The 20280-nt window shown below is 42.0% G+C and overlaps 1 protein-coding gene across 4 annotated transcripts in view; it reads right to left on the bottom strand.

The window, feature by feature from the left end:
• Nucleotides 1-602: 602 nt before the first annotated feature.
• LOC139374980 (syntaxin-binding protein 5-like) overlaps nt 603-20280 on the bottom strand; it is a 41253-nt gene continuing 21575 nt past the window's right edge. The window contains exons 13-29 of one of the 4 annotated variants that reach the window (XM_071116277.1): nt 18758-18825; nt 18522-18562; nt 18137-18363; nt 16006-16187; nt 15619-15744; nt 15019-15170; nt 10307-10372; nt 10070-10132; nt 9911-9958; nt 8916-8966; nt 8442-8561; nt 6909-7148; nt 4639-4999; nt 4272-4437; nt 4043-4154; nt 3580-3800; nt 603-3284 (exon numbers count right to left, since the gene is read on the bottom strand). In XM_071116277.1, the coding sequence (XP_070972378.1) occupies nt 3243-3284; nt 3580-3800; nt 4043-4154; nt 4272-4437; nt 4639-4999; nt 6909-7148; nt 8442-8561; nt 8916-8966; nt 9911-9958; nt 10070-10132; nt 10307-10372; nt 15019-15170; nt 15619-15744; nt 16006-16187; nt 18137-18363; nt 18522-18562; nt 18758-18825 (2286 nt within the window). In that variant the 3' untranslated portion in view covers nt 603-3242. The remainder of the gene's footprint in view (nt 3285-3579; nt 3801-4042; nt 4155-4271; nt 4438-4638; nt 5000-6908; nt 7149-8441; nt 8562-8915; nt 8967-9910; nt 9959-10069; nt 10133-10306; nt 10373-15018; nt 15171-15618; nt 15745-16005; nt 16188-18136; nt 18364-18521; nt 18563-18757; nt 18826-20280) is intronic. The other 3 variants (XM_071116279.1, XM_071116278.1, XM_071116280.1) reach the window with 3 other exon arrangements.

Below are 20280 nucleotides of genomic sequence, written 5' to 3'. Positions count from 1 at the left end.
GTTGGTTGGTTGAGAAACCTTTTGGCCTTTCCTGGTTGCAGTTTGTGTACAGTATTTTTTCAGTTGCAATTGATCTGTCAGGTAAGAAAAGAGAGTATGGGGAACACAGGAAAACAAAATCATGGATCTCATCAAATAAATATGGTTATTGCTATCTGGAATCATTGGGACATCCCTACCCTAAACCCTAACCCCAACCATTTTAAAATGTCAACTTCAAATGGGGTAGGGATGTCCCAAGGATCACAGATATCTAGGAGCAAATAAATATAGTCTTTCACACTCCAGAGGAAAACCAAACATTTACCACACTCAGCTCAACTGATGAATATTTCTGATAACGAGAAACTTCATGAATTTGTGGTCAATCAAGATAGGTTGCAATAGACGGTAGATCGAATACATGGTTCTTTCAAGTCTGTAAACATTAAAAGTTCATGCATCCCCCTAAGTGCAAGAGAACAACAAGAACCTTAAATACGTTGTGACCTGACTGAATGGCTTCTTGTGGATGTAAATATACTGGGAACCCATCCAGAGAAATCACCCTCAACAGATAATCTTCCAAAAACTGGATCTATCAGATTCTGAGATGCACACACTTAATAGATCACCAGAAATGTTTATTTCCATGTTTGAATATTGGGCAATATGTACAACCATTGTTTTGGAGAAAAATGTGTCGTCTTAAAATGCACCATTCTATTCTTCTTAAATTATATTAAAAGTATTCATTTGGAATATATTGAAATTAAAATAATATTTTTTCAAATATATAAATCTATTAGAACATCATTAACTGGCAATGAAAACAAATCCGAAAGTGAAGCAAGTCTGTATATTACTGGGAAATGACACAGTTAACCTTCCCATATTTTGGTCCCTCAGAGAAATGAACAAGAAAAAATACAAAACAAAACAAGTGGTTCAAGGTGCGAAACAGTGCAAAACCACACAACAGCTCTTTACAATATATGTAGCTCAGTAGTACGAGAAATAACACACCCGGTCAAAAGAAAATCTACTTTTTCTGGGTCTTCTGCACACAGGTACATGATGTAATGTGGCAAGTTACAAGGTTAGGGAGTGACAAGCATGGAGAAGCTGTTCCACCATGTTCCAAACAGTATGGTCTATAGTTATCACATCCAGACAGACTGTTGGAGTTTGGACAGACAAGACAACAGTGTATAATTAAGCAACTCTTTGGTGTCAGAAAATAAAATGGCTGCTGACCTGTCTCAGCTGAGTCCCAAATGGCAACCCTTTTCCCTATGTAGTGCACTACTTTTGAATAGGGTGTCATTTGGGACAGACCCTGTGTCATTTTCCCCGAACCAACACTATCAGATTTGTCTCCAGTTGTCTTGTCGCAGTACTCATTTATTTACAGCTTTTGGCTGGGGTGAAAACAATCTGTAGTCTCTTATTTGGAATCAAGAACATAAGATAAACGCGTCTACCTCAACACAAATGGCAGCATCTCCTTGCACCGGACAACAAAAAAAAAATCACGCTGAAAAACACCATTAAGGAAAAATATATACTGTAAGTATAAATATGTGCCCATACACATATCTGAATATATGTACGTTCACAAACACACAGATATACACATACATAGGTAGAGGTTAGCATATACGCGTCATGATAAGCAAAGGCGGAGGAGAGTTGTCTGTAAAATAGCGGTCGATTCAGAGAATAATGGCCAAAGAATGTTTTACCGCACATCAAGTGACACCTGGTCACATCTTCTACTGACGCTACGAATACAAAGACAGCAAGCTTATATCTGTATCCTTGTGATGGAACAGACATGCTTTCTTTTCTAAACATTAAAAACGATTTAAAATGAATAAGCCATGAGTGGTATGAATCAAATTGTCCGATTAGAATCAGTATCGCAAAGGATTGTGAGAAGACTCCAACCTGTATACAGTACCGCAATATTACGACATTGTGTAGTATGTTGAGGAAGAGTTGTAGGCCTTTCGGTATCGTTTAGGTACAGATTTAGGATTAGCTAGAATCCCCTCCCACAACCATTAGTGAGGAAAACGCTAAACTGACCCAAGATCAGCAACTTCACCCTATTCCGTTGTACATAACTCTTATCTCTCAGCCAATCAAGAGTCCAGAGCAAAAATACAAAACTGGCACTGACGTCATTCTAAGGCCATACCTCTATTAGTACGATAGAACTGCAAAGTGTTTTCAACATACTAATCCTTCACGTTTTGGTCATATTAATGTAGACTTCATTGTGTCTAGTGGGTTCAGTAAGAGCCTGTAATATTTTCACTCAGCACACGCAACAGCTGATAACTCACTCTCCATAACCAGTTCAACTTTTACCTTTCAGTAAACAAACATGGGAACTGTATAGTATGACTTCCTGCTTCAAAACAAATCTGATAGAAAAACAAACCCTGATAATATAAGTAAGTATAACCAGGCCTACTGTAAGTAGGAGAAAAGATAGGTTATATTGATGGTGTGATAAGGACCTATCAATAAACTCATGGTTAATTAAGTGAGTGGATGGACTCCTGAAAAACATAAACTGTCTCAAATAATGACTCGCATGAAAGACGACACAAATCAGTAGGAAAAAAAGGAATGACTTGAGAAGAAACACAGAGGGGGTGAATCAATCACTGATTCATCCTTTCATCAACATTGCTATAGATATTGAGACTTCAAGAGCAGAGAGCTGGCGCCACTGACTGTGGTTTCCATGGAGCTTCCTCCACACACAGGAGACTCCCCTCAGATGTCCATTGCGATTGGTTGACACTGAAGAGCAGGCATCACCTCACCTGGACACTGCACAGGTAATCACAGGCAACCTAACGGTGCTCATTTTGAGTAGAATTGTCTTACCTCGTGGACAACAAAGCAGCTGAGAACATGACTGATAAAACACAAGAGCAGCACCCATACATTTAGGCTCCCCTGTGGTGTGTTAAGGAAATGAACATAATCTCTTTCAGATGACATAGAAACATCCAGAATAACTTTCCTCCTCTGTTCCTGTCTGTCTGTGTTAGTCTACTCCTCTTCATTGGTAACCAGGTGACTGAGGTAATGCAGAGTGTTATATTGTGCTGCTAGGAGGAAGGCATCAGTCTGTTAGATAACACTTCCTCCTGCAGAGAGATGAAGAAGAGGAGGAGCTGCATCTCCTGTAGATGAAGAGGTGTGAGCAGAGAACTGAGGCCCACTGTCTCCTCTCGCTGCAATCAAAGCTGATACCACTTCTTATCTTTGTACTTCAGCATCATCTGAGAGAGAAAAAGAAGGAAGAGGATGAGAGTACGAGACTCATAAAATAAAAGGTTAAATATATATATATTGACAACACTGTCACAGAAGGCAGGCGTCTCATCAAACCTGGGTTCGGGTAGTTTTCATTTTCTTTCAAATACTTTAGCTGAGCTTCATTGTTTCTCGAAAGTGAAAACCCTGTCCATCGTGCACTCCAGGCAGAATCAATCAAACGCTCAAAGTATTTGAAAGATAACAAATACTAGTTGACACCAGGTTTGCACCTCAGATGACCAGGTGGATATTCCCTACATCATGAGCGTGTTTAGAGAAGGAGTCAGCGCTGGCCATCATGGCTGCGGTTCTGTCCTCCAGCTCGCCCAGTTTCTGCCCCCTCTCGTCCAGGGCTATCCGGGCACGGGCCAGGTCCCCCACCACTCCCGAGGCTGCCCCCTTCATGCCCTCCATGCCCTGGGGCCCAGGAATGTGCTGCGCCAGGCTACGAGACGCCTTTCCCGCCGCCGTCTCACCAACTGTCGAGGAGAAAAGGAGAGAACCAGTGTGCCAACAAAACAGGCTTCATCATTGCAATGCCATTAGCTCTACGTCCAATAAGAATGTGCCATTAATAAACACATGCCAAACATATTGTACAGCATAATCTATGTCCAAATCAATCCGATGTGCCCTCAAAATGCTCTAGAATGTCAGTCACAGTTAAATGAGAAGCCAGTTTTATATTGACGGTGAGGTGTACTGTGGGGATGATACTCACACAGGTCTTCTCTATCCAGGGACTGAGCCCCTCCCCCAAACAGGCCCTTGAAGAAACCTCTGTTAGGAGCCTCCGGTGTCTCTATCGGTGTAAACAACTCTCCCATCATTTCCTAGAGAAGATACCGATGTAACAGTATGTGTCAAAGAGAACTAAAGTATTTATCATACCCACAAACACAAAACGTGATATCTCTCCGTCACTCACTCACACACACGTACGTACGTACCTGTAGATTGTCGCAGGTCTCCTGGCTGTATGTGATTCTCTGTATCTCGGTGGGGGAGGTGAGGTACATGGCCTGGCCCAGGTTGGAGAAGCAGAAGGTCCGGGCTATCCTCATGTCTGTCAGGGGAAGGTAGTTCACATCCAGGAGTGGTCTGAGACTGGGTAGACTGGAAGGAAGAGAAGGAGCGAGAAAGACAGGGAGAGAGGCAAAGATTGAACAAGAGACACAAACAGTATGAATGCACTGAAATAGGCATTGTAGTACACAACATCTGCCACAATCAGTCATAAACAGCACCAGAGGTCTGTGTTACAGTAGGAGTACCTCAGAGTACATACAGTACCACAGACTGGGCCTATAAGAGTACCTCAGAGCCATGATGTGTCCATTAGCACAGAAGCAGGCGAGGCAGAGTCCAGCAGCCATCTGCACCACGTCAGCTCTCAGCACAAAGGAGCTCTCTGTGATGTTGTGTTTGAAGAAGCAGGACTGGGAGGGTAGGCCCACCACTTTGGCCTGTTTCTCTGAACACACCACAGCATACTGGCTGTCCTGACCCTCCTGGGTGGGGGGTGGAGAGGCCAGCCTGCGCCGCCTTGCCTTCTCCTTCTCCTCCTCGTCCGGAGGGTTGGGCTCCGACCACGGCTCGTAGGAAGGGGGGAGGACCGCCCCAAGGGAGTCAAGGAAAGCCATGGTCAGGATACCTCCTTTAAGTCTGACCAGAGTACCTGGGATAGAGAGGCAAGTTATATATTTCCATTCATAATGCATTACAAGCACATTTATAATGCTTTATGAGCTATGCTGCACCATAGTCTGATCAGAGTACCTGGAAAACAGAAACAGGTTAGACCTCTGAGGAATTTTCTCACTCCCTCCTTCTCTAATGCAAACAAACAAATGCAAAAAATATATTACAGTATATTCGGAAAGTACTGTATTCAGACCCCTTAACACATTTTGTTACGTTACAGCCTTATTCTAAAATGTATTACATTTTTCCCCCGCTCAATCTACACACAATACCACATAATGACAACGCAAAAACAGGTTTTTATAAATTCATTAAAAAAACTTAAAAAACACATTTAAATAAGTATTCAGACCCTTTACTCAGTACTTTGTTGAAGCACCGTTGGGAGCGATTACAGCCTTGAGTCTTCTTGGGTATGACGCTACAAGCTTGGCACACCTGTATTTGGGGAGTTTCCCCCCATTTGTCCCTGCAGATCCTCTCAAGCTCTGTCAGGTTGGATAGGGAGCGTCACTGCACAACTATTTTCAGGTCTCTCCAGAGATGTTCGGTCGGGTTCAAGTCCGGGTTCTGGCTGGGCCACTCGAGGACATTCAGAGACTTGTCCTGAAGCCACTCCTGCATTGTCTTGGCTGTGTGCTGTTGGAAAGTTAACCGTCGCCCCAGTCTGAGATCCTGAATGCTCCGGAGCAGGTTTTCATCAAGGATCTCTCGGCACTTTTCTCCGTTCAACTTTCCCTCGATCCCGAGTAGTCTCCCAGTCCCTGCCGCTGAAAAACAGAGAATCTTGTTTCTCATGGTCAGAGTTCTTTAGGTGCCTTTTGTCAAACTCCAATGAGGCTGCCCACTCTACCATAAAGCCCTGATTGGTGGGGAGCTGCATCTCCACAGAGGAACTCTGGAGCTCTGTCAGAGTGACCATCGGGTTCTTGGTCACCTTCCTGACCAAGGCCCTTCTCCCTCGATTGCTCAGTTTGGCCGGGCGGCCAGCTCTAGGAAGAGTCTTGGTGATTCCAAACTTCTTCCATGTAATAATTACGGAGGCCACTGTGTTCTTGGGGACCTTCAATGCTGCAGACATTTTTTGGTACCCTTCCCCAGATCTGTAACTCGACACAAACCTGTCTCGGAGCTCTACGAACAATTCCTTCGTCCTCATGGCTTGGGTTTTGCTCTGACATGCACTGTCAAATATGGGACCTTATAGACAGCCTTTTCAAATCATGTCCAATCAATTGAATTTACCACAGGTGGACTCCAATCAAAGTTGTAGAAACATCTCAAGGATGATCAATGGAAACAGGATGCACCTGAGCTCAGTTTCTAGTCTCATAGCAAGGAGTATGAATATTTACGTAAATAAAGGTATGTTTTTATTTTAATACATTTGCAAACCTTTCTAAAAACCTTTTTTCGCTTTGTCATTTTGGGTATTGTGTGTAGATTGATGAGGAAAATGTTGTATTTAATCCATTTTAGAATAAGGCCGTAATGTAACAAAATGTGGAAGAAGGGGTCTGAATACTTTCCGAATGCACTGTATATATTTGTGTTAATATATATAGTTTGCTGACAATCTGCGGTAACCTTGTACACCACTAGTTGTCCCCAAACCACAGTATGGGAACCACTGCTTTAACGCAAAGAAACATTTGTGGCCGCAAGCTATTCCTTCCGGTTACATCCAGATTCGACCACCACAATGACGGTGGTGGTAATGCTTCTGCCACCACCGTGACTAATTAACCTTCTCTGAGACCTGAAAAGTTGGACTGGCGCCCTGAGTAGCATTCATTGTCTTGTCATTAAAACTTACCATGGCTGCCATATGGGCCACGGTCAAAAGTAGTGCACTACATGGAATAGGGTGCAAACACACTGACCACAAGATGATACTCTGACAGGTTGCTGAAGCCTCAGGTCCCCTGTGGGTGGCAGGCTTAGGGCCAGAACCAGAACAGTGCCCTGGGTAGTGCCCACCCACAGGCTGGGACTGCCACTGCCGTCTGTCTTCCTGGGGAAACTCTCACTGAAGTGGATGGAGGAGATGGCCTCGCGGGACTCCAACTCTATACTGGTCACACTGGAGCTCCTCGAGCGGCTGAACAAACTGTCCTTGGCATCTGGATGGTGGCCCACAGAGGACAAATAGAGAGAGAGGGGAAGTGAGGGATAATATGAAAAGTAGATACTTTGATTTAGTAGGAATAGGAAAAGGAAAATAAGAGTGGTTATTAACCCAGGGACACAGAGGTACATCCAAGCTAGAGAGAATGAGAAAAAAACATCACATTTCTTCACAATGCACACAAGGAGCAGCACATGAAACACCCACCCAACGACAGTAGCACAAAATAAAGGAAATTCCAGAGAAACCACATGGCCTTTCATCACCAAGAGATTACCGGAGATCGTGTTATTGTGTTTTCCAAAAAATGTTGACAAATAAGTTCAGTGCCTAATTGACCTACAATAACACCCTGGCCATTTGCCTAAAGAAAGCCTATTCTCAATGTGGAACGCCCCCCCCCCCCCCAAAAAAAAACGACCTTATGCAGTACCACACTTGAGGAGACAAGGGGATTACTTTACTACAATATGAGTGGCAGTTTGAATAGCATGGGGAAAACATAGATGACTCATCTTTGTGTCTGTACCATGATGGTGACTGTGAGAGCAGGGGCAGCCCCATTGAGGCCATCTCCATCTCAAAGTAGTCAATTTTCTTCTACTACTTCTAGGAGTTGGTAAACAAACTGGCTGTCTGGCTGGCTGACAGGTGGCATACTGTGCCACCTGGAGTGTGTTGTTTAAACAGACATGAAGCCAAGGTTGGTGATTTACTGCCACGTGCTGGTTATAGAATGTTTGCTCAAGAGTAGAATGGCTCATCCATTCTGGTGACCTGGATGGAATTATGTGATCCTTCCTTAACCTGTAGGAAGTCTCACCCAGTTGACTGCTTCAAAATGGTGAAAGCCTTCAATGGCAATGTCCATGCAAAAACAGGTTATTTCCAAGTAGTGATCACTATCCATCTCTGTGTCAAACACATTGCTGCATTCAACACACGTGTTTCAGAGAAGTAAACAAGAAAATGAGGATTTTCAACACAATGCAGACAGTAACTGAAGAACGTCCTCAAAAACAAAACAAGGGAACCAACAAGTCAGTCAGTGAGAGAGTTAGTGTTAAAGTTCAAAGTTCAGAACCAGCTAACAGTAGGACTTAGCAGAAGAGGTGGGGGTTAGTACCAGTACCAGTTATCCCACTGCAGCCCAAGTCAATGGCACCCTATTACCTATACAGTGCACTACGTTTGACCTGAGCCCTATGTGGGCCCTGGTCAAAAGTAGTGCACTATATAGGGAATAGGGTGCCATTTCAGACGCAGACCACATGCCTGGTCCACTCACTGAGGTAAGGGACTGAGAGAGTCCTTTGTTGGGAGAGAGACTTCCTGGGCTCCTTGCCCTCCTTCACACAACAAAAGCGCTTCTTATACGGGAGAGAGCGCTGGCGTCGCACCCTCTTCTCTGCTCACAGAGAGGACGAGGGCAAACAGAGAGTACGTGTCTCAGTTTACCAGATTACAAGATAACAGCATTTGAATGTTGCACAGTAGTGTCTTTCTTACAGGTCAGGCTAAGCTTAGCCTGGTGGAACCAAAGCCTGATCGTGCGATAGCACACGATTCTGTTGTAATGGTAAACGAAGCTATCAACAAAGCTGGATCCACCAGGCTAGGGCTACACTCTCACAAAACAACATTTATGAACATGGAAAATGTAAGTAAAGTTTGGGGTACTTAAGAAGTGGGATTGGAACAGCACCTGAAAAGTAAAAGGGCTACTAGGGAATGTAAACAACACAGAGTTGTAAGGGCTTACCCAGGTCTGTCTTTTGCTCTGTAGGCGAGCAAATTTTCCTTGACATCTTGGCTGCAAGAAAAAAAAAGTATAAATAAAATAAAAAAAACATACCCTCTTTTACAACGGAATAAAACATTTTGAACTGGTCATATAAAATGACGCTTGTTATGATCACTCTCAGATAATTTGTCATCCGCCATTCATTGGCAAAAAAAGCGTGAGAGGAGAATGTAGAATTAGCATTGATCCTCAGAGGCAGCTGGTTATTGAGTGCATCATGCCGAACAGCCAGGCTAGGAGAAGTACCCTCTCTCACACAGTCAACGCGAGCCCAGCATTATTACACACACACACAGCATGTAACGTCAAAAAAAGCAAGAGGTAGACAAGAAAAAGAGATTGAATTCAGGTTATTGTTACAATGAAAGGAAGACTGGAAAGGAGAGAGAGGAAAAATCATTCAAGGGAATAATCGAGTACCAAGGTCCTGTAATATAAATATTTATAGATTTTTGTCAAACCAAAACTTACGTTATTCTATTGATGAACATTCCCAATACCTCAAATTAGTTCAAAATTAGTAAGAGATTAATAGTCAGAATTACTTTACGTTTGAACCAGTGAAAAATTGCATCGCTTTTAGATTTGAGTGATTCTGTAAAAAGTTTGATCTTTATTTCACATTCTATTCTCTTCAGAGAGAACATGTGCTACAATGATTTTACTCTAGTGCAAAAAGCAGAGTAAATGTCATCCTAAGAGAGAAACGTGGAGGCCCCTCTTATCTGTCATGCATTTGACAAAGTGTGGCGGATCACTTCGACAGACAATCAGCCACCTTGTGATTGACGGCAACAACCCAGATTGAGTGCATGTATCGTCTCCATCATCATCATCATCATCATCATCATCATTATTAGCACGTTGGATTAAGGCACAGCCTTGGTTAGAAGCCCAGTGAAGTCGGTGAGAGAGAAAGCAGTAGAGTTTATAACACAGGGATCATACACTACCAAAGTCATTGGCAACCGTCTTGGAAAACCGTCTGCTTTTGGACTTCACTGCAAATGTGTTTTAAAAAGACAAATGTAAAATTGCATTGCCGGTGGCCAGAACATACGGGAAGAATGAAGCTCAGTAGATGTGGTTGATTCATCAATGTAATACAGTACCCTTCTGTATGAACCTTTCCTGTTTGTGTTCATCGTCTGAATTGGTGGGTGACGTAGAGCCTACTGTATACGGCGACAACAACACTTCAGTGGACATCAACCCTTTCAACACTCCTTAACTGAGTCGATACTCAAAAGCAGCTAGTAAATAGATGTCAAACATGTGTCATTTGTACTTCTTCAAGTAAAAGGTAGATTGTGCTTTGTATTATACAGTAATGGAGAATGACATTTTACCTGACGTTGGTGATTTGTTGCTTTTCTCTTCTAAAGCGTTGTTTCCATTGTTGTTATCACTGAGAGCTGTGGAGAACAGACATGTCTTAGACCAACAGAGCTGTGGAGAACAGACATGTCTAAGACCAACGTGTTGTTATCACTGAGAGCTGTGGAGAACAGACATGTCTTAGACCAACATGTTGTTATCACTGAGAGCTGTGGAGAACAGACATGTCTTAGACCAACGTGTTGTTATCACTGAGAGCTGTGGAGAACAGACATGTCTAAGACCAACGTGTTGTTATCACTGAGAGCTGTGGAGAACAGACATGTCTTAGACCAACGTGTTGTTATCACTGAGAGCTGTGGAGAACGGACATGTCTTAGACCAACGTGTTGTTATCACTGAGAGCTGTGGAGAACAGACATGTCTTAGACCAACGTGTTCTCTACATTGAAGACTGCTGCTGACCATCAACTAGCTTCAAAGTGAGCTTAAGATGTTCATAGTTTGGAAAAATCTGAGGCAAGTAACTTTGGTAGGAGCAGCTTTTTAACTGAGCTTATAGATATTAAGACTAATGCTGTCAGTTATTGCAGTATATCTTCCCCATTCCTCCATGTGACTATCGTATGAAAATCATATTCCCTGTCCAGTTAAGCTACTTATTCATACACTTTTAAATAAGTGTCAGCTAAAATAAGTTGTCTGAATGCATGAAAACAAATGGTGATTGAAACAGATCGAAGAGAAGAAGAGAGACGGAGAGAAAAAAATGGAGAAGACAACCGAGTATGATAAACATGAGATGACTTACGGGCGTTAGAAGAACGATAAGTCTGTTTCACAGACTTATAAAAGATAGAAAGGCGGGCCATGCAAGACGTCACAGGTGGAATGTCTTTGTCTTTACAAGGCCAAAGAGAGAGAGCAACAGAGAAAGAGAGAGAGCAACAGAGAGAGAGAGAGAGAGAGCATCAGAGAGCAACAGAGAGAGAGAGAGAGAGCAACAGAGAGCGAGAGAGAGCAACAGAGAGAGAGAGAGAGAGCAACAGAGAGAGAGAGAGAGAGCAACAGAGAGAGAGAGAGAGAGCAACAGAGAGAGAGAGAGCAACAGAGAGGGAGAGAGAGCAACAGAGAGGGAGAGAGAGCAACAGAGAGGGAGAGAGAGCAACAGAGAGGGAGAGAGAGCAACAGAGAGGGAGAGAGAGCAACAGAGAGAGAGAGAGAGCAACAGAGAGAGAGAGAGAGCAACAGAGAGAGAGAGGGCAACAGAGAGAGAGAGGGCAACTGAGAGAGAGAGGGCAACAGAGAGAGAGAGGGCAACAGAGAGAGAGAGGGCAAGCAACAGAGAGAGAGAGGGCAAGCAACAGAGAGAGAGAGGGCAAGCAACAGAGAGAGAGAGGGCAAGCAACAGAGAGGGCAAGCAACAGAGAGAGAGAGAGAAACAGAGGGAGAACCACAGTAAAGAAAGTTAAGATAAAACATTGATAAAAAATCATAAGAATAGAAAGAATCCAAGGAACTCAGAGGCTAGCAACTGGGTCATCCACCAATTTAGTGCTCCAAGTGTAACTTGGTCCCAAAACAACGTTTGATTTCACCTCATTCTCTCTTTTTTTTTAATCATAAAGAGCACATGTTCAATTTCCTAAAAAAACATGTTTTCCTATCAAGAGGTTAAGTAAATAAAATATACTATAGTAAGTGTCTATTAAGTGCCAAATAAAAAGTAACAGGGTTGACGATTTCATCTCAAATCAGCCATAAATCCCCTTTTTGACAGGGGGAATTGAAGCTTATGTGCAACAGCGAGTGGCAATTGAGTGGCAATTGAAGAGCACGAGTGGAAAGAGGACAGAGAGAGGGGGGACAGAGGGGAGAGAGAGAAAGCAAGAGAGCAAGAGAACATGAGTGGGGGAATGACAGGAGTGGGGTTGCAAAGAGAGTGTATATTACTGGAAACTTTATAAGTTCACCAGTAAACTACAATACCAGAATTTTGGTATCTTAAAATGTTGGTATCACAAGACATCTAGTGGCCCTTTTGGATCTTTCAGATTTTTACAACGATCTGAAATTATCTCTGACCTTCTGTGCGGCCTTATCACATGTAAAATACTGATACAATTAGTTTTAAATAATATTTACATAGGGATATTATTTTTTTTAGGATATGTCGTTTTGACAATATAGTTTTTGCGCCAGTAACTGCGCCAAAACTCCAGTATTTTTCTTTCATAGCTTTATTCATCTTCTTTTAAATAGGAAGCCAAGTTGTTTTCTGCACTTTTATTTCCACGACTGATCACTAGTTTTCTCATGGCGGTGTGGAACAGAGATGGTGCGTCTTTTGTAGACCAATAAGAGGGCTGCACCATTAAATGCAATTTTGTGTGTGCATTCTGAAATTGCAATGGAAAAATATGACATACAGCACCTTTAATATTATTACATTGTATTGCATTAGAAGTTTTAAACTTATTCCACGGATCCCTTGGCCAAAATTGGTTGAATCTGTTATAGTTGGTTATAGTATGCTCTCTCTAATTCTCTATTTCTCTCTTTCTTTCTCTCTCTCGGAGGACCTGAGCCCTAGAACCATGCCTCAGGACTACCTGACATGATGACTCCTTGCTGTCCTCAGTCCACCTGGCCGTGCTGCTGCTCCAGTTTCAACTGTTCTGCCTGTGATTATTATTATTTGACCATGCTGGTAATTTATGAAAATGTGAACATCTTGGCCATGTTCTGTTATAATCTCCACCCGGCACAGCCAGAAGAGGACTGGCCACCCCACATAGCCTGGTTCCTCTCTAGCTTTCTTCCTAGGTTTTGGCCTTTCTAGGGAGTTTTTCCTAGCCACCGTGCTTCTACACCTGCATTGCTTCCTGTTTGGGGTTTCAGGCTGGGTTTCTGTACAGCACTGAGATATCAGCTGATGTACGAAGGGCTATGTAAATAAATGTGATTTGATTTGGTTAGTAATAAAAAAAGAGAAGAGATGTATATATATATATATTTTTTTTTAAATCTCTCCGCAGACTCCCTGCAGTACCTCCGCGGCACAGACAGATCCCACTCATGATAAGCATGTTTCTCTGAGTTTCTACTGAGCCACTGAACAGATGGACAGTCCACCAGTGATGACAGAGAGATGGCTACTACAGGGGTGGAGCACTTAGGGTGTGAAGCCAAACTGGCTGCCAAGAGTGTGAGGCCTGCACCTCTAGCCAGCTCAGTGACTGGCTTTAAGAGTCATAGACAGACGAGCCCAAAAGTATTTGAACAGTGACATGTTTTGTTGATTTGATTCTGTACTCCAGCACTTTGGAATTTAAATGATACAATGACTACGAGGTTAAAGTGCAGACTGCCGTTTTAATTTGAGGCTATTTTCATCCATATCGGGTGAACCGTTTAGAGGTTACAGCACTTTTTCTACATAGCCAGCCCATTTTAGGGAACCAAAAGTATTTGTAAAAATTCACTTAAGTTTAGTATTTGGTCCAATATTCCTAGCATGCAATGACTACATCAAACGTCTGGCTACAAACTAGCATCCACATGAATATAAAAGTGTTAAGAAACAAATTCTATTCTTTTTTACAATAAAAGTGACTCAAAAATTACACAACAATTAACCATTAATTTCTATTGGGCACCAAATAATCGGAAACACAATCAAAACACATTGCAAATGCATCCAACAAGATGTAGAGTCACAAGCTTTATGTAGTCATTGCGTGCTAGGAATATAGGACCAAATACTAAACTTTTGACTACAGTAAGTTAATACACAAGCAAATTGTCCCAATACTTTTGGTCCTCTAAAATGAAAAGACTAAAATGAAAAGACTATGCTGTAATTTCTAAATGGTTCACCCAATATGGAGGAAAATAACCTCAAATTAAAATATGACAGTCTACATTTTAAAGGCCCAATGTAGCAATTTTTATGTAACAAGTAAGTACCTATCTGTGATTGTTTTCAATTAAAATGGTCAAAAACAAACAAAAGAGCAATTTCTCAAGCAGGAAATCTGCTAGGAATGTCTGGGAGGGGTCTGAGTGGGGAGGGGAAAACTGAAAACTAGCTGTTATTGGCAGAGAGGCTTGGAACTCTTTCTTATTGGTCTATAAAACAAATGTACCTGGTGATGTCACCAGGCAGGCCAAAACTCCATCCCACCAAAACAGGCTGAAATTTCAGGAAGTCTTTTCGAAAAGCTCTTACACTAAAAGGGCATTATCATTTTCACAATATTATTCTAACCTTATAGGAGTGGAAATATATTTAAATCACAGGAAAACCTATTTTTGATTGCACTGGGCCTTTAACCTCAGCCATTGTGTCATTTCAAAGTGCTGGAGTAGAGAGCCAAAACAACAACAGAAATTGCCACGGTCCAAATCCTTTTGGACCTCACTGAATATACAGTAGTTGTGTTCTCATTCGATCCCCTGGCTTTGACTATCAGTGCCTTTCAGTCCGGACTACAACTCACTTGACATCACTATACTAATCCCTTTCATGACCCCGTCAGGTGGGAGCTCTAGGGAACATACTTAAGTTACTATCCCCTGCTGCTGCATGAAAAACTAAAATCGCAAAAGGAAGATATTGCAGTCTTTCTGATTCTACTTTCTGTCTGAATATACTCCCATGTCTCATTTCTGGGAACATACAACATGCCTTAGCCTACTCAACATTCAGGGAGCCCCTCACCTCCAGACGGCTGTGGTTTCTTGCGAGGCGACCGAGGCTGTCTCTGGTAGGGGTCTGAGGGACTGTACAGCTCTGACGTGCCCATGTTCAGGACGAGGGTCTTCTGAAGGTAGTCCACTACAGCCAGACCATTGCTGTTGCCAAACACCACACTGAGGGAAAAGAGAATGCGATAATTTAACCGAGGTCCTCTGCAGTTTTATAAACAACACAAAAAGGTTTTCAGCCCCTAAGGCAGGGGTGTCAAACTCATTCCATAGAGGGCCTAGTGTCTGCAGGTTGTAGTTTTTTTTAAATTTCAATTAAAACAGACAACCAGGTGTGGGGAGTTCCTTACTAATTAGTGACCTTAATTAATCAATCAAGTAAAAGGGAGGAGCGAAAACCCGCAGACACTCAGCCCTCCATGGAATGAGTTTGACACGTGTGCCCTAAGGCAACCAATAAAGCCTTTGATGCAGTTACAGTATATTCCCTTTGTGTATGATCTCTGCATGAATACAACTGCAGGTGATGTGTCTAATGTACACCGTGACCATCAAGAGTGCAGTGGTTCGTGCTGACACACACAGACAGACAGACAGACAGACGTAGACCTACAGTCCGTATGAGGAGTTGACAGCCAGACTGGTGATCTGCTGAGGCGGCTCCCCACTAACCCAGACCAGCTGAATTACCAGCTCCACCTGGTAACCAGGAGACTGCTTCAGAGGGGAGCTCCGGACCCTGCAGGGAAACAACACAACAGGATTAGGTGACTTGTGGTGTTAAAAGTGCATACTGTAGTGTACCTAGATTACACATCTACACTACCACCTACTGTTCACATGTATTTGTATCTGCATTAATTTTATATAGAAATAGCCTACTTATTATCATCTTATCTTCACGGATGGCACTTTTTGTAATAAAACATTATATTGGAGATTCTACAATTGAAAATGTCAATGCTAAGCAGGAAAAGAACATGAACTGTTTGGTTCGTACTTGAGGCATGGTACATTATCCCGGGGCCCGTCATCAGTTGTGGAGGACTGGGTCTCAGGGGGTTCTCCCTCCTGGGTTGGGCAGGTGGAGTGCACTGGGGTAGATGGGGTGAGAGGATGCTCTCCTGCGGTGTCTGGAGAATCTACATCATCCAGCTCACACTGCATACGCACCTCCAACAGCTGAGAGTAAATAAATGTTACTTTTTTTGTATTTGAGGAATTTAGCAGACACTCTTATCCAGAGCTATTTACAGTCATAATGAGGGCCCTGCGTTTTGGAGTATCATATCACCTAGAGTTTAACAATTAAAAATGAGAATTAAACCAAAAATGAAAGCAATTGAGGATGGTGCTGGAAAAAAAGCTTAATTTAAAAAGGTTCAAATCCAGGTCATGTGACATTCATGCCCAAAACACAGGGCCCTAGTGATACTATCTAGTCATAAACATGAACACTAATAGCAGATGAAATGGGAAATCAGGGGGAAATAATGGTTTCGGAAATAGGTAAAGTTCAACGATTTTATAAATGGAGAAAGTCATAAAAGCAGGAATTCCAGATTAGTCAGGTAAAAAAAAACATCCCTGTAATATACCCACACATCCTAATATACAGTACATACAGTTCAAGTCAGAAGTTTACATACAATTAGGATGGAGTCATTAAAACTCTTTTTTCAACCACTCCACAAATTTCTTGTTTAACAAAGTATAGTTTTGGCAAGTCTGTTAGGCCATCTACTTGGTGCATGACACAAGTCATTTTTCCAACAATTGTTTAAAGAAAGATTATTTCACTTATAATTCACTGTATCACAATTCCAGTGGGTGAGAAGTTTACATACACTAAGTTGACTGTGCCTTTAAACAGTTTAGAAAATTCCAGAAAATTATATCATGGCTTTAGAAGCTTCTGATAGGCTAAGTCACATAATTTGAGTCAATTGGAGGTGTACCTGTGAATGTATTTCAAGGCCTACCTTCAAACTCAGTGCCTCTTTGCTTGTCATCATGGGAAAATCAAAACAAATCAGCCAAGACCTAAGAAAAGAAATGTAGACCTCCACAAGTCTGGTTCATCCTTGGGAGCAATTTCCAAATGCCTGAAGGTACCACGTTCATCTGTACAAACAATAGTACGCAAGTATAAACACCATGGGACCACGCAGCCGTCATACCGCTCAGGAAGGAGACGCGTTCTGTCTCCTAGAGATGAACGTACTTTGGTGCGAAAAGTGCAAATCAATCCCAGAACAACTCCAAAGGACCTTGTGAAGATGCTGGAGGGAACAGGTACGTATGTCCTCTGGTCTGATGAAACAAAAATATAACTGTTTGGCCATAATGACCATAGTTATGTTTGGAGGATAAAGGGGAGGCTTACAAGCCGAAGAACACCATCCCAACCGTGAAGCATGGGGGCGGCAGCATCATGTTGTGGGGGTGCTTGCTGCAGGAGGGACTGGTGCACTTCACAAATTAGATTGCATCATGAGGGTGGGAAATTATGTGGATATACTGAAGCAACATCTCAAGGTATCAGTCAGCTTGGTTGCAAATAGGTCTTCCAAATGAAAAAAGTTATAGCAAAATGGCTTAAGGACAACAAAGTCAAGGTATTGGAGTGGCCAGCACAATGCCCTGACCTCAATCCTATAGAAAATTTGTGGGCAGAACTGAAAAAGCGTGTGCGAGCAAGGAGGCCAACAAACCTGACTCAGTTACATCAGCTCTGTCAAGAGGAATGGGCCAAAATTCCCCCAACTTATTGTGGGAAGCTTGTGGAAGGCTACCCGAAACATTTGACCCAAGTTAAATAATTTAAAGGCAATGCTACCAAATATTAATTGAGTGTATGTAAACTTCTGACCCACTGGGAATGTGATGAAAGAAATAAAAGCTGAAATAAATCCTTCTCTCTACTATTATTCCGACATTTCACATTCTTACAATAAAGTGGTGATCCCAACTGACCTAAAACAGGGAATTTTTACTAGGATTAAATGTCAGGAATTGTGAAAAACTGAGTTTAAATGTATTTGGCGACGGTGTATGTAAACTTCCGACTTCAACTTTATATTCAAAACGCTGCATTGGTATGATATTGAGAAACTGGTTGCTACAGTTACCTGCACCACCTCAGTGGTTATTTCATGTTTGCTGAACCTATAGATAATGACGTGGGCAGAGACTCCAGCCACACACAGCATCCTGCTCTCTGGGCACCACGACAAGGTCTGGATGGCGTAGGGATCCTCATCCACTATCTCCGTGCTCGGCTTCTCCTCATTACCATCCTTTAGAGCCTTCTCAAACACCTTGGCAGTCTTCAGCTTGTACAGTACTTGGAGCATTACTAGAACAAAGGAAGGGGGATATTGTACTGAACTATTAGCAATGACCTACATACTACACACAAATGTATTCCATTGCTTTACAAAAGGGACGAACCATTGTGGTATTCTTATTTCAACCAATTATATAATCGAAGGAATCAAATGAAACGCCACTCACTTGCAGAAGCATCCCAAAACTTGATTGAGCCATCAGCATGTCTGTTCATTGCAAAGAAGGAAAATGAGAACAGTTTTGTTTGTAAATGGATACCATAAATACATAATAGAAATCCAGTTTATAAGTAAGTAAGTGTTGTGCACATAGACGTATAAAGAATTACTTATAGAGGGGAATTATAGGATCTCTATGGTTGTGTTTCTGTCTCAGCCTTCAGGTGTTCGGTAGGTACTCACCCAGTGACGATGATCTCAGGGTAGCTTAGTGTGCCTTGGCCCCAGTTACCACCACTTATGGGCCATTCCTGGAAATACAAAAAAAGGCATTTACTACACAAATATAACCTTGTGACCACATAGATACAGGCAAAGCCCTATTCCAATATAATTGTTTTATGTCAGCCCTAGTCCAATATTTAAAACAAATTGTAAGAACATAACACATGTAACTTCTTTGGGATAAGGGGCAGTATTTTCATATCCGGATGAAAAGCGTGCCCAGAGTAAAATGCCTGCTACTCAGGCCCAGAAGCTAGGATATGCATATTATTATTAGATTTGGATAGAAAACACTCTGAAGTTTCTAAAACTGTTTGAAGGATGTCGGAGTATAACAGAACTCATATAGCAGGTGAAAACCTGAGAAAAATCCAACCAGGAAGTGGGAAATCTGATGTTTGTAGTTTTTCAAGTGATTGCCGATCCAATATACAGTGTAAATGGGGTCAGATTGCACTTCCTAAAGCTTCCACTAGATGTCAACAGTCTTTATAAAGTTGTTTCAGGCTTCTATTGTGAAAGGGGAGAGAATAAGACCACTCACAGTAAGTGGCTCAGCTGAAAGCTATGAGTTGTTTATTGCGCGAGCTCCGTTCCCTTTCCTTTGGAATATTATTGAAGATTTATGATAAAAACATCCAAAAGATTGATTATAAACATCGTTTGACATGTTTCTATGAACCTCAATTGAACTTTTTTGACTTTTTGTCTGAACTTAGTGCCTGCGCTTTGTGCATTTAGATTAGTGAACTAAACGCGTGAACAAAAAGGAGGTATCTGGACATAAAGTTGGACTTTATCGAACAAAACAAACATTTATTGTGGAACTGCGATTCCTGGGAGTGCATTCTGATGAAGATCAAAGGTAAGTGAATATTAATAACGCTATTTCCGAGTTTTGTTGACTCCACAATCTGTATGACAAGGTCATGTGACAGTGTTGATGCCCATTCTGTGTTCTTTTTTTCTCTTCTGTATGGCTTGTTTTGGTGGCTGAGCGCTGTACTCAGATTATCGCATGGTGTGCTTTCGCCATAAAGCTTTTTTGAAATCTGACACAGCGGTTGCATTAAGGATGAGTATATCTTTAATCCTATGTATAACGCTTATCTTTCATCAACGTTTATGATGAGTATTTCTGTAAATTGATATGGCTCTCTGCAAAATCACCAGATGTTTTGGAGGCAAAACATTACTGAACATAACGCGCCAATGTAAACTGAGATTTTGGATATAAATATGAACTTTATCGAACAAAACATACATTTATTATGTAACATGAAGTCCTATGAGTGCCATCTGATGAAGATCATCAAAGGTTAGTGATTCATTTTATCTCTATTTCTGCTTATTGTGACTCATCTCTTTGGCTGAAAAATGGCTGTATGTTTTTTTGTGACTAGGCGCTGACCTAACATAATCGCATGGTATGCTTTCGCCTTAAAGCCTTTTTGAAATCGGAAACTGTGGTAGGATTAACA

This window comes from Oncorhynchus clarkii, chromosome 19 (assembly GCF_045791955.1).
Source record: "Oncorhynchus clarkii lewisi isolate Uvic-CL-2024 chromosome 19, UVic_Ocla_1.0, whole genome shotgun sequence".
Taxonomy (NCBI): domain Eukaryota; kingdom Metazoa; phylum Chordata; class Actinopteri; order Salmoniformes; family Salmonidae; genus Oncorhynchus; species Oncorhynchus clarkii.
Note: the sequence above shows the minus strand (reverse complement) of the source record. Positions and strands in the feature narration are given on the sequence as shown.